This window comes from Crocodylus porosus, unplaced genomic scaffold (assembly GCF_001723895.1).
Source record: "Crocodylus porosus isolate Cpor-Errol unplaced genomic scaffold, CroPor_comp1, whole genome shotgun sequence".
In the NCBI taxonomy this organism is placed as follows: Eukaryota; Metazoa; Chordata; order Crocodylia; family Crocodylidae; genus Crocodylus; species Crocodylus porosus.
Window position 1 is genome coordinate 36861364 of NW_017728910.1, and position 23461 is coordinate 36884824.

Below are 23461 nucleotides of genomic sequence, written 5' to 3' on the forward strand. Positions count from 1 at the left end.
ATTTGCTTATCGGCAAGTAGTGTGTTTAATAATGTTTATTGCCATCTGTACTTTACCATTACTCTACCACTTCAATTATTCCCAAATGTCACATAACATACTTCACAATTGTCCCTTATTAGAAAAATTCTCTCTCATTTTAGACCTGTTTGCTTCCATCCCACACCCAAATCTGGTGTTGTTGCATTTTTATTACTGTAATTATTTATGTCAAAACTAGTGAATCATGGAACTAAGCTTTTATATAATAGTATTAGGTCTTCAGGCTGCCAAATGATTAAAGATAAATTTGACCAAAGGCTTCATTGACTTGCAGAGGATGAACAGAGTGCATGTACATGATGAGTCTAATTCTTTCTTCCCTGCATTGGTTTATGTCCATGCCAATGGAGTTACTGCCAAGTTGCACTAACATGTATCAGTGGAGAAGCAAGCCCAAAGACAGGTGAAAAATAATTGTTAGGGAGTGTAAAACTATGGTAAGTAAGAGGAGGATCAGTCCCTTTACTTGAGTGAATACAGTGAGTATGAATCAGTACTGAACCTGACCTCCTCTCTCTATAACAATTTGGTAGCCCGGAGACAGATATACCATTCTTTATCAGCGCAGCATAAATTTGTGCAGAATTTGGCACATGATGGCTTTTTATGTTATATCTCTGCCAAAAAGTTATAATATATTGCTAGTACAAGCATAAAATACAGTGCTAGAAAAATCAAGTATTCTCAAATAAAGAGCATTTGAGGTATGCAGGCTCCAAAACCTCAAAGACAAACTGACTTTTTATTAGACCTACAGAAAAAAGCATATCATGTTTACTTACTTTTCTCAGCTATAAAGGCTTACAGGCAAATTCCATGCTAAGACACACTCTAATAGCTTCACTGAATTTGAAAGATAGTTGGAGATATTAATATCAATGCCACACTTCACTTTTACTCACAGCTGTGAATGTATTGTTGAGTACAGTAAACGTTACAGGTTGCTACTACAAGTGGCTGAAAGCATTCAGTGCCCATTGAAGCTAATGGGAACTCTGCGGTACAGGGCTTTCAGTCAGGAAACAGTGTGCCACAAGATTATTTTGGATGTTTACCAGTCCTAACAGTATTTAAGTATTGTCATGTCCAATTTTATGGGCTATTGTTTCCAACTCACAGGACCCAATGGCAGTAGACAGTACTTACCACCACAATGGAGGCTTTATAGCACTGGGCCTTAAATAACTTACATCTCTGTTTGGAAGCCTCATAATTCAGTTTCAGGAGTTTTGGAACCTTAAAATATAGCATAAAAGGATGACATTTAAAGGCATTTTTCAACAGTAATCAACTTCCCTCTGACTGCAGGATTAAGGCATATATCATTATATTGCTGAATTATGTGATAATTGACATACTATTTAATAAAATACGACATGAACTATAAATATGTAGAGAAAACAGACAGATATTGTACTGAAAACTTACTCTCTGCAGGTTCTTTAGATCTTCTGCCACTGGAGGACTTCCTCAGTAAACTTCGTCCTGAGGTAAAGAGACTGGTTAATTCCTCTAGAGGACTGGTGGGTGTTCTAGAACGTGAACCACTCTGTGAGGATGACCCGTAGGTATTAACCGAGGCATTTACCATCTTTCCCCCTTCTTGCAATGTGTTTCTGGCTGTAGAATGAGGCACTGATGGAGAGCTTCTTGAGAGACTTCCTGAATGTACAGAGTCATAAGGTGGAGGTCTTTTGAGGCTTAAGGGGGTAAGTGACCTTCCCATACTGACGGGAGAGGGTGAGGCAGAGTGACTTTTAGGGTAGCCATGTGGAGACTGTGTTCTGTACAGGGTAGAAGGATGTGGAGGTGAAGAAGAGTGCCCAGGAGTGGTAATTCCATGAGATACTGTCTGGTCTTTTTCCGGTTTTTGATGACCCGGTGTATGGGGTGGCAGTGAAGATGGAGATGCTCCAGCTTGTTGTTTTATGTAAGACACATTTTCTAACACAGGAAGCTTTGTGACCTCTAGAGGAGTTAGAGGAGACTCATCAGAATTTGGGGAACACTGAACTGGTGCTGGTGGGAACACCAGCAGTGGAGGTCTGTGAGAAAGCAGATTTGGAAATGGTGGGGGGATATCACAAAGCAAGCCCTTGGGAGTAGATGGCACTGAGGACTTGGTGAAATCTAGGTCAGGCACTGTGGGAGTAGCACACTGAGAAGAACAAGTGTGATGGTCATATTCACATTGACACTTTGAATCTTGGCCTACATCATCAAATATAGGATATTTCATCTCCTCGTAGACTGCTTCACTTTGGTCATCCTCATCTTTTTTAAAGTCCCTTAGTATGTTCCCAACCATTTCAATATAAACAGGCTCTTCTTCCTCTGTGTCTGGGGCAGGACTGCTGACCTGCGATAAGGAGGCATCCCTAGTGAGTGTCGTCTTCATTGGGCCATGCTTTTTAATGTAAGTTTCATCAAAAGATGTGCTTAGTTGAGTGTTTGGATTTCGTTTCGGCTTAGGAGGTGGAATCTTCTTTGTATATTCATCACTATGAGGCCTTGGTTTGGCTGACACTGTAAACAGAATACAAATACAAGTTACCAGAAATATTCTTAACAAGCCACTGAGTTTCTATTACAATGCTGTAATTCTGGAATGTTTTTTCCCCTCATTCACTGCTGGCATAAATATACTGTTACTCTAGTGCAATCCTACTAAGAATTCTATATTTTATGACATACAACACATACATTTTTGTTTTTTAAAGACAGCTGCTGGAAGATGGAGTGTGCATTATATGTGAGGAAATGTGGTAAGGATCAATATCTGCTGCTTACTGGGTTAAAGCGAAAGTACAGTCTGAACACAATTCACAAGAAGCAGAACGATGAGCAGGTTTGTCTCCCCAGATGCTGCTATGTAATTACTTGAGAAAGATCTTTTTCCCTTCATTCTGCCTTTCTAAAACAACATACGTTATCTTACTCTGGGCTGTGTTACGTGCAAGAAAATCTGGTAATGGCCCACTCAAAACACACTCAGTCCTTCCCCAAAACTGGTAATATGCTCCACAAACACACATGTAGGGAATGTCTAAAATGTACTGTGCAGAAATACCCAAACTAATCCTGTATATGCTGGTGCCAGAACTGACAGCAACTTAAATGTATTAGTGTGGTGGTGCAATAAGGCCAATAAACTCTGCTTCTAATGCAGCTATGCTACTTCTAGTTCCAGACAAGCACACAGAACTAGAATATGGCATCTCCATTTGAATGGATTGACTTGTACCCTACAGACTGCCTGAGTGAGAAATCCTCCTTTTGGGAGGGCTGTCCTCTCTCATGCCTTGTGGACTTGAGACTTCCCACATTTAAATGCTGTTCTGCTACAATATCCCTATGGATTTTAAAAACCTTAGAAATAAGTACACCTACCTGAACTCTGCAGTGAACTTCCTATGGGCACAAAAGAGTCGTTAAGAGCCCAGAGAATCACACATACTAGTGTCACTCTAGAGTAACATAATGATGAATCAAAATGCTTGTATTTATAGTATCAGCAAGAAAGGTGGCAAGAATTAGCTGTTTACCCCTACAGAGCAGACTTGTGTCTACCATTATACAAATACTGTAAAAATTATTTTCAAATTAATCTTAATAAACCATTTGGACTCCATCCTCTGAGATGGCAAAACTTTGATGGAAATGGAGGGGAGACTCTCTCAGAACCTGGCCCTTTTAAAACAGTTTAAGTCTAGAAACAAGTGGGCATATATACATGTGCTCCAGGAGGTCCTCAGAGAGCCACTCTAATTAAAGTGCCCAGAGAAACAAGCCTTGGTTAAGGCGCCCCCGTCATCATTTTTCAGCGTGGGGATGATGATACACATGACACTGGAATCTACTGTAGTGCAGTAATTACCACACTCCAGCAGACTCTATTAATTGAGTCTGCTCCAACATGCTGTAATTACAGTGCATACCTTAATGTATAGGTATATAGGTGCTCAATTTTCTAGTCTGCCTTTAAAATTACAAATTGAAACACTATGATGAAACTCATTTGAAATGGAAGGTCAAGTATTTCATAGAAATTATCCTCCACTGACTAAACAAGAAACTCATGAAAACTGCATGTGGTTCTCTCTGTATAGTTAATAAAATATCTCATTAAATGTTGGGGTTAAGTCAGTTTTTCTCCTAAATGGACACAGCCAACTCACTTGCAAGAAAAATTATGCAAGAATGCCAGACTTAATCTGTATTCCTATAGAGCCCTGGTACCTTACTGATATGTTCCACAGCACAACAAATGCTTACATCACAGTTCAGTTTGACATGCCAGTCTTTCTCACTGTAACCCAGATGGTAAGTGGGAGGTAACCTCTCTTCAAATGGAAGGGATGTTAGCAGGAGTGTGTATGTTGTAGGGAGCATGGCTGCCTAGCTGTAGGCCAGCTCACCTCTTTCCCTACCGAGCAGAGCAGACCAGGAGAAACAGTGCTTCTCAACTATGTACAGGCTTAATATTACAAAATAATACACAATTTATAACCCCAAACCTTCATACATACATACATATACACACACATACATACATATATACATATATTGATCATTCTATGCACATGCACACACAGGCTATTTACAGATATGAATTTACCCAAATAAAAGCTGTAATTAACCCTGAAACTCAAGCCTCGGCCTCATTCCCAGTGGCCTTCAAGTTAGTCTGCAGCCCCTGCCCTTATTTAGGGCCCTCCAGGCCACAGGGGAAGGAGGGCACTCAAAGGTAAACAGAGGTTACTCAGCAGAACAATAGCAAGAATAACAGGCAGTGAAGTGTCAATAATTAAACATATGCAATAAGGTTACATCAAAGAAAAATAACCACTACAAACCAATGACAAAAATATCTGACAAAGATAGGACAATATATAAACATATACAATACGGTTACACCAAACAGAACACACTTGCATAAAATAATCAATGCCATAAATATCAACACAGAGCAGCTTATATTCCTCTTCCAATACAATAATAAAGGTGCAGGATTACAACAGGAATCCCAGCAGCATGAAAGAACAGAACACAACAGTGGCACAACAGCTGTGCCCAGCAAAGAAATGGCAACCCAAGCAGGCACCCCATCACATCATAGGACACCCTTACCCTCATTTAGGTTACTCAGCTGGTGGGACCCTTCACCTCGGAACCTCCATGACAAGCAGGAGCCTTGGGTCCCTTTCTACACCCCAGGGCAAATTGCTCCCTCCCATCATGGGCTTCCCGGCAGTTTCCTGTAGTATGTGCCTCCTCTCCTGTAGGAATCCCCTTCTCAGGTGACTCATGACACAGTTCGTGGCATCCCATCTGCTCTACAGCCCTGTGTATCACTCTGTGCATCAATGGCCCTGCTCCAGTCTCGTGCAGGGTTGAAGATCTGCACTGCCTCATGCAACTGCTGTGGTCCTTTTCAGCTCTATCAGCCCCCATGCACCACTCCATGCACCAAATGGGGTTCAGCTCCTGCCTCATGCAAGGCTGGAGACCCGTTCTGCCTTGTGCAGCTACCATGATCTCGTCAGTTCCCAAACCCTCCATGTCCTGACCTGTGCACCCACCCCTGCACTGAATGGGGCTCGGCTCCTGCCCAATGCAGGGTTGGAGACCCAAGCTACCTCAGGTATCTGCTGAGGTCCCATCTGCTCCTGGATCCTCCATGCACCAACCTGTGCACCACCCCGTGGCTCCCTCCACAGCACAGCAAGGCTGCAGCCGCTTGCTGCTCTGCATTCGATGAAGGCATTTTCAGGGCACTTCTGGGGCAACTGCTCTGCCTCACTGGTCTGATCAACCAGCACCTCTCGGTCCTTCATTGTCCCTCATCAAAGCTCCCTGCGTGCTGAGCACGCTGCCTTTTTATTTCTTCAGAAAGCTATGCCCTGGATTGAGAGTGGACCAATAGGAAAGCCTGAGGGGTTAGTTCCCCCTCAGGTCCTCCTCTTCACCTCGCCCCTAGGTTGAGACAGGGCAAGCCTCTCTCTTTCCCTTTCCTGATTGATAGGGAGGAGAAATGCACCCACCTATTGTTTTGAACCTTCTGGCTCAAGCTGGCAAGCCGGGCTGCTACCAGCAAGCCTGCCACATTACATTGTATTTCTCCATTTAATTATTTGCTGTAGATCTCTGTGACACTGTAAACACTCCCTGACAGAATGTTCCAAGTACCTTCTGCTGACCCATCAGAAAACAGCTAGTAGGATTCTAATGCTAAGCCAATCAGGCAGCACTCATAAACTTACAAGACCTCTTTTGGAAGCTCTGCCTCAAATGCACTTCTAATGCCAGCAGCAGTGAATTGTTCTGCCAGCTGGAAGACCATATTTTGACAGTCTATTTATGATCCTGGGCTCAGAGGTGGTAGAGGCTGGCATTCTGGCATGCGATTGGACTGATTTGTTCAGCAGGGTTATAGCAAAAGGTTTTAGTGAAGTGTTGCTATTTTGTCACATTTCTTTCTGTTCCATTAGAATCTATGAATTAGATATCCTTTCTTCTTACTTCTAACATACATTCCATATAAACAACATGCAAAGCAGTATTAAGGATTAGTGTAAAGCAAGATTCAAGTCCTGGCTTAGAATAAGTAGGCTTGGGTTCAGACCAAGTGTTAAGACCATGTTTATATCAATAGTACCTGCATAAGCCTAATATGTTTTTTAAAAAAAGAGAGTGTTTCCAAGGAAATGGGGACTTAGCTATAATTTTAAAAATGTAAAAGTTGTGGGTATGTCTGTACAGAACAAAGCAGTGCCATGCATAAATAACCAGGTCTCTTACACTGAATGGCTGCTGACAGCAGTATTGTCATATTCATTTGGCAGCCTACCTGGGCTAATATGCCCTGAGGAAGTGCTGTTGTTATACTAGGAAGTGTGGCTGATATCAACTGATTGCAAACCATGTAGAACGGACTCCATACAATCCTATTTGACTCTTCTGGTTTGTGTTCCACTAAAACCCAGAGGTCTTTGCCAAATGATGGCTAGAATCTTTCCTGAAATTTTGGAGGTATTCAGACATCACATTTTAGTTATTTCAGAAAGACAGAAATGCCACTGAGTTATAAATAACAGAAAAAGAATTACAGCAGACTGTGTACTCAAGAGAAACCAGTTCCTGTGTGGCATGCAGTAAGTTCTCACGTGGTACATTGTGACCTAGAAATCTTGGATGCCATTGTCAAAAGAGAGCTCAACTGACCCAACCCTGCCACAGAGTGTAAAGTGAAATGGTTTTTGTTTTCCTTTCTCTATTCAAGGGATTCTGTTCCTTCTCCACCATTGTTTAAACAGGTATGTGTAATAGCAGAAAGGCAACACATAAATTAGGCTGCTTTTCTTCATCACAATTTGTAGGGCTTCAGGTGTTTTATATACAGACTTACAAGAGAAACTACTCAAATGAACTCGGGGGGAAGGGTAAGGTGAAGCAGGAGAAGAAACAGACTTCTGTGCATGAAGGATAGCAAAGGAACTACTACACACCTAAGGGGGATGTAAATTAATTCTCCTATCAACTGCAATAGTGTTTCTCAGGTATTAGCCTGAATTAACACCAATGGAAGCTGTGATGCATCAGGCCTATTATATTTATTTAACAAAAACATATACTCTAGAACACAGTTTTGCTGCAAGGAATCCATTCTGTGGTACAATGTCTATGGAATTATGAAATTTCTTGTTATAGAGTCCTGCTCTTATGCAGGGTATTAGGCAGAACGGAGGAATACTATGACTAATCAGAGCTGTGGAAATCTAATAAAAAGAGCAGGCAATGTTTTTGCAGGTTCATGTGTAGCCACCATTTGGCAAGGGTAGCTGTACTTGTACGTAGCAGCTCTGGCATGGTCTCTCAGCCAATGAAAGGAGATTATTTGGCAATCCCTGGGAGAGGAACAGGCAGGATTGCTTTATGTACTTGACATTTATCAGGCAGGGAAAGCATTCATTGCCTGCTGGGAGCATAAACTCTTATGAAAAGCAAACCAATGCTGACACAGTGGTTATATACACACACTGCAGTGTTGCCTGTTATAAACATGGAGTAATTAAATGCTTTTCAACAGGGATTACTATGTGATTGGTCAGTGTGTCCTTAGTAATCTGCCTGAGAACTGGTTACTGCTACTTCTAAGAAAAGTGTCTGATCTAAGCAAAATGAAAGCAATGAAGATTTCTACAGACTTCAATGGGATGTGGATCAGATCCTTATATCAGTATTACTGGCCTGAATCAGATAGATGCTAAGCACTCAACAATCTCACGGAAGTCGGTGGGAATCGTACATGCTCAGTAGGGCTGCACAAAGCTTCAGTCCCCGATTCAATTCGGCAGAGATTCAGCGGCCAAATCTCCGAATCCAAATTGAATCGGGAGACCCTTTAACCTCTCCAAATCAAATTGGAATCCTCCAAATCAATTTGGAAAGATTCTGTGATTTGGACCTAGACATAGCTTTAAATGTTTTTTCTACATACCTCAAGGTACCATGAATGCTGAGATGGTGGGGCAGATGGAGCATCCCATAGGAGCATGGGGGGCTCCACAGCATGCTTGGCAGCAGATCCGGAAGTGGACCAGAAGCACTTCCAGTCCATTTCTGGGTCTGCTGGGGATTGCGCGGGAGAGCCCTGTGCTCCCCAGTTCAGCGACTTGTGCCTCCTGGGTCTTGAGGGGAACCTGGGGTCCCTCCCATGGCTGATTGCCAAGCCTGGAAGGCATTGGGGGGGGCCTGTGTGCTCCCCGGCAGACCCAGAAGTCAACCAGAAGTACCTCCAGTCCACTTCCGGGTTCACCACCGAGCATGCAGGGCCCCCCCATCGTGCTCCTGTGGGATGCCCCATTTGCCCCAGCACTGCAGCATTCATGAGCCGTGCCTGGTCCTTGAGGTATGTAGAAAAAACTTTTAAAGCTGTGTCTATGGCCAGATCGCTGATTCTCTGAATCAGCATTGAATCTTCACATTTGGATTCGGCTGAATTGAATTGGGAACTATGATCCGAATCAAGAGATTGAATCACTGTCCCCAATTTGGGCCAAATCCAAATTCAAATTGAATACTGCCTGTTTTGCACACTCCAAATTGCTGAGCACTTCAGCCCATAAAGATTTTCTTTTTCACATGCCTGTTTTTCTTCATCTTCCTAGGCATCATTCTATGTTCTTCTAATTTAAGATTTAGGAAAAAATGATGCATTAGAACTGTGCCAAGAATAGAAATTCTGTCTGTAAAGGATTTTGAGATCTTAGAATTTGTTCTTATTCTGAAAAACTGGAAATTTTGAGATTTGACCAGAAAATGTTTCACTAACAAAAATCAAAATGTGTCGAGTCTGATGTTTTATATTTATAACAAAAAATGGAAGAAATCCTTGCTTTGAAAGGAAAAAAACAAAATTTTATTTAAAAATGATCAAAGCAAGATATTTTGATTTTGCCAGAACCTTTTCCTTTAAAACAAAATTGTGCACTGTTTTGATTTTGAAGGAATTGTACTCGTTGGCAAAAGAAAGTCCCATGAAAATAATTGTTCTAACCAGACTTATTGTTCCCATTTAAAATATGACAAAAATATTGCAAAAAGAGAATAAAATTATGTATAGTTGTTGCTCCCAGTGGATTATGAATGACACAATTTTGAATATTGTCTGTTGTGTCTGAAAAACCTATTGTCCTTGCCTGATAAAATACGTATGCAACAGCATCATACAAATCTTTGCATAATAAAGTGAAAAAAAAAATACATCTCTGGTACATTTCTGCCCAACCACATTTCTTACATAAAATGTTTCCCCAAGCCCAGCTATAAAAGGACATCAAATAAAACAACATCATCATGATCTTACTTTGCATAGAGAAGAACAAACACTCTGGAGAAAATTAAGGGAATTTTGAAGTCCTCTGTCTGTCAGAGATTCAATTTCTATAGTAGGTCACACCAAAGAAGACCACGGTCACTGAGTCTGAATTGCACTGGCCCACTAAACCCACAAGGGGAAAACTGTTCTATAGTTACTGTGCTTATTAATTAAAACTGGTTGAGATGTTTCCAGAGGAATGATTTCCCAATGGAAAGTGCTTTTTCTCAAATGTCCTTATTTAAAAAAAAAAATTCTAATCTGTAAAAATATTTAGGTACTCATAAAGAAATAGAAATGGTGCCCCATCTGACCATCTGGATCATTCTGGTCAAGTTCACTTTCTGCCTGTATGGAGAAAAGAAAATGGAGAAGAGCCTTCCAGGTAGGTATTGCAAAGTGGGACTCCCTGCCTAGACACAGTGCTAGGTTCCCCACTTGCCTCCCACCTGACTCATCTGCCACACCTTGTTCTTTATTAAGACAGGAGGCTGCCCATTCATGCCCCGATGCCAGGGGGCGCTATCTGCGGCTCCATACCTCCCCTACACCACTGCCCATGCCTTGCAGATGGCATCCAGAAGTTACAGTGCTCCTGGCCTACCACTGGAGCAAGCTTAGGCCACGCCATCAGGCCTCAGTCACACGCACATCCATACTGCCTGCCTCTCACTCAGGCCTCACACACTCCACCTTCTCTCATAGGGTCTCTTTCATGCATCACCAACTTATGCTGCCTTGCTCCCACTTGGAGCAGGTCCCCTTTGGCTATAGGCTTAGCTAGTCCATTCCTTGGACCGTCCGTTGGGCCTCTCCTGTGACCCCCACGAGGGTAGTGGCCAGTGAATTACCCAACTGGGTCTAAGCTCACTCTGGCCCCTTCCAGGGGCAACACTATGTATATATAAATGTACTGGGCCATCAGCCCTCTGGTTCTTCTCCATCTTCACTAGGGGTCCTCATCTCTGCCTCCCTCTCTGGAGTTCCACATCGCCCCCTTCACTCGGGACTCCACACTGCCCCCTCACTTGGGGCCATGGGGGCTTCCCATCCCAGTGGACTCAGATGGCCGAAGCCATGCCTGGCCCCAACTATGTTTTCTCAGGGTCTTGCACCCCACTGGGCCACACCGCCCCTTTCACTGGGGCTACTCATCTCTGCCTCCTTCACTCAGGGCTCCACACCGACCCCTCACTTGAGGCCATGGGGCTTCACTCCCCAGTGGGCTCAGGTGGCTGTAGCCATGCCTGGCCCCAACTTTCCCTTTCAGGGTCTTGCACCCCCACAGGGCTCAGGTGGCCACAGCCGTGTCTGATTCCCACTCTTCTCCTCAGGGCTTGCACCCCCCACAGGGCTCAGGTGACCATAACCATGCCTGGCCCCAACTCTCCGGTGTTATGCAAACCCACCTGAAGGTGAGGGCTAGGGTTAAAGCACCCCTACCTGCCTTTCACCAGGGTGATCACCAGCCTGGCAGTTCCTGGGGGCTCCTGCACCACTGAGAGACCCACTAGGCCACCCACTCCCAACAGGGTGCAGTGTTAGGTCATTCCCAGGACCAGGAGCATCTTAACCATCCCCTACAGCTCCTGCCCTTACCTCCAGGATATTATGGAGCCTCACAGTCAGGTGATATTGCTGCCTGGGGTGCCAGCAGCAAACTGCCCTGTTTATATGGGTGGCCAGAGCTCTAAAATGGCCACCGCAATTAAGCACCTGCTGGCTGACTGGCCCCAGTCTTAAAGTGGCAGGCAACAACAGTGTCCTGCTGCACACCATCCCCCTTTTAATAGTACATGGGGGATGTTTCCCCTGCTGCTTCTCCAAGCAGGCTCCCCTCAGAGCCTGTGAGAGACCTCAAGTGGCGAGCACCCCAAAGGTGCTCCGCCACAGTATGCAACTGGAGATCCAGGAGGAGTAGTAAACAGAGGCTGCTTACAGCCATTCAGGGAAGTTAGATCAAGTTAAAAACAGTCATCTAATCTAAGGTAAATTGGGATGGAGGGAGCTACCAGATGTTGGGTTGCGAGGACTGCGGGGGGACAAGTAGACTCTGAGGGGGGTGGGTGATTCCACAAGGAAGATTGTGGGGGCAGGCAGAAACTACAAGGGATATCAGAGGAATCTAGGGGCCATGAGGAGGATTGGAGGGCTAGGTTGGGTCTACAGGAGGGACTGGGGGAGTTTGGGAGGGTTTGGCAGGATTGCAGGGCTTTCAGCTCTGTGGGGGGCGGCTTTTGGAGGATGGAGGGCTCCCATCCCCCCTCTGGGATAAGAGGGGGGGTTTTTGGCTTCCTGACCATCAAACAAACACCCTCCCCTTCCCCCCAGAAAACCAACCCCCCATTCCTGCTTTCCCCTACTGCCACCCAACTTATTTGCTTGGCTCCTACCACTGGTGAACACTGGTAAAACTGGCACTGGGAGTAGCTTGTAGGATGGGGGTTTGTTGGGGGTGGGGGAAGATTACTCATATGGGAGTGGGGGAGAGGGCTGGTGCCAGGGAGGGAGTAGGAAAAGTGGCTGGGCTTTCCCAGCCTTGGGGCTGCACTAGGAACTGTACAAAAGTTCAGGACAATTAGATTGGTCTAAAAGTGGTCACCCAATCTAAGTTAGGTGTACCTCAGAGGTAGGATTAAGTTAGATTGGGTTAGCCATTTTAGGCTGATCTAACTGTCCTGAACTTCTGTAGTTTGCACTTGGATCCAGCCAACTAGTGTAAGATCTGCACCTGGGCAAACTAAGTTAGATTGGGTGGCCATTTTAACCCAATCTAACCTTCTCATTGCCTCCTCGAATGTCTGTATGCAGCTAGAGAAAAGTGTTGGAAATGGAGTCAGAGTGCACAGACTGTAGCTGACCTCCAGGAAGGCACTTGTCGGTTTCACTTTCAGTCTTTTTGGAGAAAATCCAATTAATAAAATCCTTCTAGGCAGGCAGCTGGAGGCTGCCACAAAATTCCAGGTATTCTTCCCCAAATAGAATTTTTCAGTATTTGCTTTCCTTGTTAAATGTTGAAGCTTTTACTTTTCATCCCAAATTAAGATAATTTTCCCCAAACCACAACATTTTCCACAGGATGGAAGTTTTTTTCCTGGCCAACTCAGGTAGAAGACAAGGGCCACCATGTCTACATGAGATGCTGACTGTACAGTCATTACTATGCAGTTACTTAGTACTTGTATAAACAAGCACTGGGATATGAAACAAGTACTAAATGACTACACAGTAACCCAAGTTACTGCATGGTAGTGCCGACAAATTTTTTTTTGTGGCGTTACTGCTCAATATCCCAAGACTACTATGCAGTAGTGTCATGTCATGGTTTTTGCCACATGATGCTACCAAGCAGTATTCTTGGGATACCGAGCAGTAAGTATCTCGTGTAGACATGGCCAAGGAGCAGTTTCACTTCATCTGGAGTCAGGTGAAATGGAGGATTTTCTTTCTTCGAACAAGATGGCTGACCCCTTAACAAGCAATGAAACATTCAACCTCAATCTACTGTAATGGGTTACCATTTTAATGTTACCTTTATAAAGAGAAATGAAGCAAAACTGAAGTATATCAGTGTGAAAAGAAAACTGTGGTTCTCCTCATTCAGGGCTACTTTGTGCCTGTAACTTGCAGTTGTATACTGGCATAATGGCTTTGATACAATTCCAGAGGAAGCTGGGCAGGAATTGTGCCTTCAGGGTCCACGTAGCTAAAAGTAACATGGTGTTTTCATGAAGAAGAGATTATACCATAGACTTGATGGTGATCTGAATTTAGTTGCGAGGGGAATGGTTTAGAAGCTACTACTTTGATTCTGCACTATCTGAGGAATCAGTCCCCACTACAGACATGTCCTTCCAGAGCTGAATCTCATCTAGATGGCTGCTTTTTGTAATTAGAACTGCCTTACCTGACCATTATCGAAGGATTTGAGTCACTTTGCATGTTGAAAGCAAGTGAATCTAAAATGATTTTGATAACAGATTACCAGCTTTAATACAATTCTATCACTAAAAAAATAATTACAATATTGCTAATAAAGCAAAATATATAGACAGTAATAACTTCAGTTCTGTTCTAGAAATAAGAAGCACAGTGCCTAAAATAGCCTCACAGCAGATCTACTGAATAAGCAGAATATGACATTTTTGAAATGAGATATTTGTAGCACAAAGGTTATGTATAGCTTTCAGACATGCCTAGATGATCTGCCTTTCACAGTTAATTTTGGAAATTCAGCATGCTTCTTGTCATCCAATTTTGCTGAAGACTTTTTTCCTCTTTAGGGAGAGGGCAAAATATTAAATTATGTTGTGCCATTTCTTCTCGTTATTTGCTCAGCATGTGAAAAAAAAAAGAGTTTGTCATTTTCTTTTGTGTTTTAGCTGTTTACCAGCTTCTGAGTCACTCAGTCCATTTACTAAGCTATTTGGCTCACTAAAAAGAACAAAATTAGGTGCACATAACAATTAAACTCCTACATTACAATTTTTAGGAGGTGCCACATCAAGGATAAATTTAAATTAATTTCTTTGTAAACCAAATATTTATGTGTGTGTGAAACAATTAAAAATCTTTAAAGATTTTATTTGCGGAACAGTATACGAACAAATCCAGCTATAATGTAATATGTGTCCTTCACAGAAAGGACCTAGGGAAGTGAAAGACAACTTTATTTCTTTAATTAAAATGCTGAACTTATTGGGACATGAGGCTGAAGATGCACAGAGTTGTTATTTCTGATATAATTAATATAATGTAACAGAGAAAGTAGAATCCCAAGACAATGGAGCACCAATGCACCTTTAAGTTTAAGCAAATTTGTAACACTCCTTGGTGTCTACTGGGTGACTTGGCTCATGAAAGTTCTATATCTTTAAGAGTTATCCTGGGTAATTACTAAGAGTGATACCTATATACCTCTATATCACTGCCATCCACATGGATTTTTAGTGAGACGATGCCAAGAAACCTGAATAGTCCAGTAGCTCGTGTAGTAGACTGGGACTTCTATCTGTGTTCTACCACCAACTCTGCTACTGATCTTTTGTGTGGCAAGTCATTTAATCTCTTTTTCCTGTTTCTCCTCTACCCTTTATGTGCCCTGTTTTCAACTGGGGCAGAGTGGTTTCCCTAATACGGTGCTTATACCATACTTAGCACTGGTTTTGATGCCATTTGGACCTATTATATGTAACTGCAATGCATATTAAAAAGCAGGAAGACTAGGAGATATTTATGGAACTCTTGCTTTATTGAACATGCCTCTACCTCTCTGAGGAACTTGCTGTGGCAAATGTTCTTGATCCACAAACGTCAATAAAACATACACCCAATGCTGAATCTTGGCACATGACCACATAAACATCATCTCTGGGCTAGCTGTAAGACTAGACAGCATATCCTTGTCATGAACAAAAGCTAGCTCTCAAAGTATAGGACAGAAATTCCTTTTACATAGACTAGATTTCTGAACACAAAAAAAGAAAAAGGAAAAGAAGAAAGATGAAAAAGCAATCTGATTAACTCTAAAGGTTTTCAAGCCTTAAATAGGTTCAGCAAAGATTTAATGCTGTTCTTTATATTATTTCCAAAAATTTAGATCCTCTCCATTTCTTAGAACTTCTGTGGGTGGTAAGAGAATAACTAAAACAGTCGAGCAAGGGGACTCAATGACTGCTTCATTAAAAAAAACCCCACAACACTGATGCCATTCCCAGGCATGAAGGCCACATTAAAGGAAACTTGGTTCTACATTTTTGGTAATAATTCCAGCTAGCTCTCAAATAGAAGTCCAGATTCTGCTCTCACTTAAATTTGTACAAGTTCACATATTCTAATGGAGATATTTCAGAATGAACACTAGTGTTAAAGAGAACACAATTTGGCTCTCACTACCATGGGCAGATCTAGGTTTTTGAAGAAGAGGGGTGCAAACAGTGTGGCACAGCATCAGATATAACAATGCATTTTTGTCTGATTTAAGAGAAATTAGAAGCTTTCCTAATATGGTACAGGGCTAGTACTACATTATTTAGTTTAAAGTCAAGGCAAAAACCAAATGCTACTATTGAAACATGCACTCATTTGCTCAAGTATATATAAAGTTTTAAAAAACTCAGCAAACTAGGGAAAATAGTCAAAGGGCATTTATCATTAGTCCTATAGTCATTATAGTTAAAAGTAGAGCTCTTATTCAGGCTTATAAAACAAAATGTAGCCACCATAAGCATCTTGACAGAGCAATGCTTCACTGTTAGTCATTTCTACACATCGATTAATATTACCACGCCAGACTTAAGGTTTTTAGCTACAGCTAAAAATAGTTTGCAGGGCTATAGAATAAGAGAGAGACATTACTAGGAACGACAAACATACAACAAAATTGCAGAAGAAAGGATTGCTTGAATAAGTAAATATCAAAACTATTAAAAAGGACATAGTCATTAACACCTGTAGAGTAGAGGGAGATTAAAAGGAATTAGGAAGATGATACTCAACCATTAAGTCAATTGAGTCTCTCAGGACTATCTGAATAGAAATGCCACAGCTCTCCCAGGCAGTTAGTTTTAAAGTTTGGGTACAGCAAGAATCCAAGGGGGGTGCAGTTGCACCACTGCAATCCCCCTAAGTTTTGCTCCTGTTTACTACTACTTTGAGCCTGTATTTTGTCTAGCAGTATTTTGTCATGACACATACTAAAAATCTGATACATACTATGTCCCAAATATACACGGCTGTCAGTTTATGCCTAGGATCCATTTTTTCTGGCTCCTGTTGCACAATCCACAAGCCTAAACTAGGCACCTAGGGCTGCTCCGGGAGTGCGGGGGCAGAGGGTCTGCTCCAACACACTGTAAGTATACGTTGGAGCAGCCTCACTGCACGTGTATAGGCACCCCTAGGCTCCCTGCATAATGCCTGGGTTGGGTTTGACACCCAAGAATAGGATGCTCAAATATCAGCATCTAAGGAACAGGCATCTAGTAAGCAGCACTGTACACAGAGGTCTTAATGTGTCTAAGCCTCAAACACCACTTTTCATTTGAGATTTACAGCCCTAAACTCCCCCCTTCACTATGGTGCCTGAGCCCTTCTTTCCATACTGGAGTAAGGGGTAGTTCTTTCTTTTAGAGTAAGGCTGAAAGAGGCAGCATTTGCTTTCTATCCAATAGGCCAGTGAATAAAGCACTGAGGCACAGTGGTTAGAGAATACAGTAGGGCTGTGTTTTGTGTGGAGTTTGGGTTGCTATGTAATGCTTTATAATTCCAACTGTATTAGGTGGTCATGAGACTGGCAACACCTAGTTTGAGGATCATGATGAAGCCTAGATATAAGACAGGCTCCAAGTTGGTCAGCACAATCAAGACTAGTTTTTTTGGCTATGCCCCAACAAAAAAACCCCAAACTGTAGGCAACTGGGGAACTCTAATTCCTACCAACTCTAACTGTTAGGTGCCTAAGGAATTTAGGTAACTTAAGGGCAGTGGTTTTAGAGGTAAAAGTTATACTGCTTGAGTTTGGATCTTTTTTAGTCCTTGAGGGGATTGTGTCTTCTGTGGTTTGTTTTCTTCCTTTTTCACTGCCAGGGCTCTTTCAGGTCAGGCCACATGGAATCATATAGCTGAACTTGTGGTGGGTCCCAGACAGATAGTGAGAGTCAGGGCTGGAAGACTAAACTTCCAAAATGGGCCACCAAAAAGGATATGGAAAATCCCCTAGACGTCTGTGTTTCCTGATTTTGAAGGAAAGAATTATGATAGAGGCATCTCCTTACTTTGAGGTATCACAAATCCAAAAATTTATTTATTTCTGAATTGCCAGAGCTCAGCTCTGTCCTATATTTCAGGGAGGGAATCACACCCAAGCAAGCTCCTGGATTAGATGGCAGGGGTGCATGGGTTTTGAGGACTATGATTATGGACTTTAGTGACTGAAGTAGGAAATAGGGGGGAGGGGACTTAGGTACTTTATTCCTTTTCTGCATCTAGCTTTTGTACTGTTAGACAGGCTACTCCCAATACCCAAGCCCAAGAAGCCTCAGCCTTCCAGGCTCTTTCCCTTCAACTACATATGCCCTCTGCTTCTCTACACATTGGTCTGACACACTAAGCTGCATTAATTAGCCTTTACCACAATGAAATATCTACAAAATACTCTTACAACATTATAAAATGATTGATTCCCCTCTCCACTTCTGACTTGTTGGCTTTGGGTGTTTTAAATTCCTCATCCTAGTTCCCTTCAAGAATAAACAATTGACCAACCTCAGTTTTCCCTAGAAAACTAAGATGATGCTGAATAGCCAAATGAAAAAGGAAAAGACAATATCTGAGGCATAAATGTGTATGCAGTCAAGCATTTCTATGCTACTTAGTGGTATTGGAAATACCAATTTTTTGTAGATATAAGGATGGAAAAGGCAGAAAAAGTAAGATTTTATGGTAATAAAATAATTGCTTATTTGAACGCATCTCTTCTTCCAAAGTAAATGATAGACCAGGCTCAAATGGAAGCAAATGAAAAGGTGCATGTTTAAGATCTCCTTTACCAGCAGCTATTATCAATTACCATTTTAAAAAACACCCTTGAATTTTGCTACTATAAACAGACCCACCTTGCTAATATGATGGCCCGATCATGGTGGGAGCTGGCATTTTCATGCCTAGATCATAAAGCCCCTCCAAGCCTCCCTAATTGGCTGAGGGGGCAGATTTAGGGCCAGATTTAAGCAACAAAATGGCTCCTGCAGGCTGGGTAAAGCATTCCCCAATAAGCAGTCAATGCCCATGGGAGGGTGGAAGGGATTGCAAAAGGGGCAGGGGGACCAACACTTAGAGCAGTTCAATTAGAACTGCTGGAGGCTTACATAAAAGAATATAATCTGGCTCATGGGTAGGGCCTGGCTTAAATCATGATTTTGTGTTTTTGTGTGAAAATCGTGAAATTCAGTGATTGCAACAAAAATGCAATTTGCAACAAATTGCTATGATACGGCCACTTGCTGAGGAGTTCCCCAGACCCTCCCCAGGGCCATCTAACAAGGAAGCACCCAAGTACCCCCAGCCCCTCGCACCCAAGTTTTCCACCTGGGTTGAGTCTACATGTGCCACTACAGTGGCATTATTCCTGCACTGTCATTTAATATTTCCATTAATTTAATGATTTTCACAAAAAAATGCAAAATCATGATTTAAACCAGGCCCTACCCAAGAGCCAGATTATAGTCTTTTATGCAAGTCTCCAGCAGTTCTAGTCAAACTGCTGTAAGTGTTGGTCAGTATAGTTAAAAGCATAATCCAATCCAATGACCTCAGAATATGTTATATACATAAATTATACCATTCTGCATAATATACATTAACTTCACCAAGGCTAAAGTGGAAGCACATAAACATATTTTAACTAAATTGTAATCTGAAGGACCTCTATCTATATGGATAATGCAACCTACATAAGAAGTACTCAATAGCAGGTGTCATTGAATGAATTACATGAAGGGTGTGCAAATAAAACTACTGAACCATGCTCACAAAGAAATAAATTTACAAAACATACATGCTTGTTTGTTGCTGATTCTAATGATTCATCTACTACTGAGTTTTAGAAATATCTATTATGGCAGTACAGTAACTTAACTAGATGAAGCTCTGTAACTAATTTGTTCCAGGCACATCCATAACAGGGTATGGAAATGTATCCACACATTAATAATCATAGAAAATTAGGGTTGGAAGGGACCTCAGGAGGTCATCTAGTCCAACCCCCCTGATCAAAGCAGAACCATCCCCAACTATATCATTCCAGCCAAGGCTTTCAAGATGTTCAGTCCTTTACGGTTGTAGCTTCTGCCAGAAAGCAATGGATAAGAACTGCTGATGACTGCCTAATGTTTCAGTGAGGCTGCATTTCTGTCAAGGTGATGTCCCTTAGCCTCTCTCAAGGGTACCCACAAGGCATGGGTGAGTAGGGGTTTGAGGCAATTTATACTCACCTTACTTTGGAAGTTCCAATATTGTATGCAGAAGTGGCATACACATGTTTTTAATAACCTCATTTACATTTCTGATATACTCCCAAGCTTAGCACTTACAGTTTAGGGTGATGATGCTCAGTGACACCATGCACAAGGCCAATAAAAATACTATCCACAAAAATCCTTGCCCTTAGACACTTAATTTTGTTGTTGGTTTGTTTGGGGGGGCTTGTTTGGTTTTTTTTTTTTACCAACTGAGTGACAATGGATCCTTTTTCTCATTGAGTGAATAGAAGTTCAATAAACTCAAAGTTGTGTAGTCCATGGAAATCTCCAGATAATAAGGAAAAATGCAGCACTAGGGACAGTCCACCATTTTTTGTAAGATGATCAGATAATCTGGTGATAAGAATGAGATAGCTGGACAGAGACAGATAGCATGGGGAGGACATATCTACTATAGGCTCTCAACTGTACCATCATTCAGGCTGTGTAAGAGACAAAAACAATAGGTAGTGTTAATCTCTTAAAAATCTGTAGTTCTAGATATGAAATGCAGTCACTTTGTTGATAACGCTGAGAATATAATTAAATCAGTTCATTTGCAGTAGAGTAGTGAATGCACTTAAAGTTTTACCTCCAAGGTGATAACAAAGTTACGTACTGATTTCAGATTTAACTGCTTTACACTTCACAGGCAAGGTCAGCTCCCAGATTACTGGACCTGGCAGCACAGTTTGGGGAAAAGGTGAGCAGCAGCCAAGAGTAGTGAAAGAACATTTAGGGACTATTTAGAAAAGTTGGACATGTGCAAGTCCATGGTGATACACCCAAGGGTGCTGAGGGAGTTGGTCAATATGATTCCAGAGCTGCCGGCCATTCTCTCAGAAAACTTGTGGCAATTGGGAGAAGTGTAAGATGATTGGAATAGGGAAAATATAGTGTTCATCTTTAAGAAAGGGAAGAAGAAGGATCTGGGGAACTATAAACCAGTTGGCTTCCCCTCAGTCACTGGAAAAACCATTATGCAGGTCTTCAAGGAATCCACTTCTAAGCATCTGGAGGAGAAAAATGTGCTTAGGAACAGTCAACATGGATTCACCAAGGGCAAGTCATGCCTAGCTAACCTGATTTCTTCTATGATGAGATCACTGGCTCTGTGGATGCTGAAAGAGTAGTGGATGCGATATACCTTGACTTTAGCAAGACTTTTGATACAATCTCCCACAACATTCTTACAAGCAAGCTAAGGAAATCTGGTTGAATGAATGTACTGTAAGGTGGATAGAAAACTGGCTAGATGGTCAGGCTCAAGGTATAATAATAAGTGGCTCAATGTCTAGTTGGCAGCTGGTATCAAGTGGAGTGCCCCAGGGGTTGGTTCTGCGGCCAGTTTTGTTCAATATCTCTGTCAACAACCTGAAAGATGAGGTGGAGTGCACCCTCAGCAAGTCTGAGGATGACACAAAGCTGAGGGGAATAGATAAGATGGAGGGTCAGCTAGGATTCAGAGACGCCTAGAGAAATTGGAGGATTGAACCAAAAGAACTCTCATGAAGTTCAAATTCCTGCACTTAGGATGGAATAATCCAATGCACTGGTACAGACTGGGGACCAGCTGCCTAAGCAGCAGCTCTGCAGAAAAGGACCTGGGGATTACAGTGGACAATAAGGTGAATATGAGCCAACAGTGTGTCCTTGCTGTGAAGAAACCTAACAGTATATTGGGCTGCATTAGCATGAGCACTGGTGAAGCTACATTTGGGCCCAATCCTACTTTCGGCAGAGCTTCCCCACCTGCCCCACAGCCGGGGGAGCAAGTTGCTGCTGGGTTGGGTAGCCCCTGAGCTATGGGACAGCCTGGTCTTTCCCTTGATTGTAACAGCACCCTCCAGGGTGGATTGGGTTGGCTGCCAGCAGGCCATGTGCTGTTGGTGCTTTTGGAGGCCCAATCCAACTTCCCAGGAGCTTGCCAGTGTGCCACCTGTTCCACGAGCCCACCCAGGCTTCCAGCACCTTGCACACTGAGGTCAGGTTGACTTATACACCAGACACACAGAAATCTTAGCCTTTTTTTTTTTTACAGAAGTATGGGGTTGACTTATACAATGTGCTGACCTATACATTGTAAAATATGGTACCCAAAGGCTGATTATAAAGAGGATGAAGCTAGACTGTTCTCAGTAGTGGCAGATGACAAAACAAAGAGCAATGGTCTCAAGTTGCAGCAAGGGAGGTTTAAGTTAGACATCAGAAAAAAAAGTCTCACCAGGAGGGTAGTAAAGCACTGGAACAGGTTACTCAGAGAGGTTGCAGAATCTCCATCCTTGGAGGTTTTTAAGACCTGGGTAGACAAAGCCTTGACTGGGATTATATAGCTGGATAAGTTTCTGCTTTGAGCAGGGGTTTTGAATAGGTGACCTCCTGAGATCCTTTCCAACCTATTCTATGACTAATGCATTTGAAATATTGCCTTTTTCTCAGTTTTAGGCACCAACCTACAGCCTGAGTTAGGCATCTATGAGAGTGGGATTCATGGGCTTTTACCTTTTCTGGATGTAGGTGCCTAAGCTGTTCTTTCTTTTATTAAAAGGCTTGGGGGAGGAGGGAATGCCCATGTTTTGTTAATGGTTAGAACACCTGTCCATGAGTGGAAGACCCAATTCTGTGTTCTCTTCAGCCTGTGGGGTTTAAAATCATACCTCTCACCTCCCAGGAAACTAGCAACCCATATCATGTAATCTCCAGGGCAGAAGCATCCTTCACCATTCCAGTTGATATTCCATCATTATGTGGTCATGAATGCAAGGGAACAAGAAGCAGCAAGAAGAACCACTGGATAAAATTCACAAGCAGGTCATCATTGGGTTCTGGGACAAAACAGAGAGACAGAAACTTCTGGGAAACCCCAGAATCAACAAATCATAGAATTTGCCAAGTAAAGAAAGTCAGCCACGTCAGAATGTAGCTCATGCAGGGCGGGCATTATTCTCACTGTGGAATTACAGAGAATCCGGAAATAAGAGACGGGAGGCAGAAAGGCATGGGGAGATCAAAGTTAGAGTCCACAAAAATAAACAATGGGGTAAAGAAGCATGAGCCAAAACAATGCTGGTGTTTAGAGAAAGATACAATCAACTGCGGCATATGTTTATCTCTGAGAAAAAGTTTACAAGCTCCAACAGAATGTGCACAAGGTGGACTTGAGGATGACACATCAGAGAAGTTCCTCCTGGGAGCTATTGACAACACTACAACAGATTATTGGGTCAACAGCCTGAAAGCAAATGAGATATTCATTCACTTAATGAACAGAAGTGCACAAGTCAGTGAACGGAAAGCCTCAGACAATAAGAGGTAAATGGATAAACCTCAAAATTGATGTGGGTTATAACAGAGATGCCAAGTAAGTGGGGGGGCCTGAGGGCACTGCCCCACCTCAGGAAGAGGGATGTTACCTGAAATGAGTAAAACTTTCCACATGTCCATCACCTTAGGCCCCTCTGACAAAAATAAAAGTCAGCGCCTATGGGATATAATTTCATGAAAGGAGTGTGCAATCTAA

The 23461-nt window shown here is 42.5% G+C and overlaps 1 protein-coding gene across 1 annotated transcript in view; it reads right to left on the minus strand.

The window, feature by feature from the left end:
• The window catches only part of NYAP2 (neuronal tyrosine-phosphorylated phosphoinositide-3-kinase adaptor 2), a 149858-nt gene that overhangs the window by 72773 nt on the left and 53624 nt on the right, over positions 1–23461 (minus strand). The window contains exon 3 of the mRNA XM_019532559.1: positions 1471–2568. Within this exon, the coding sequence (XP_019388104.1) occupies positions 1471–2568 (1098 nt within the window). The remainder of the gene's footprint in view (positions 1–1470; positions 2569–23461) is intronic.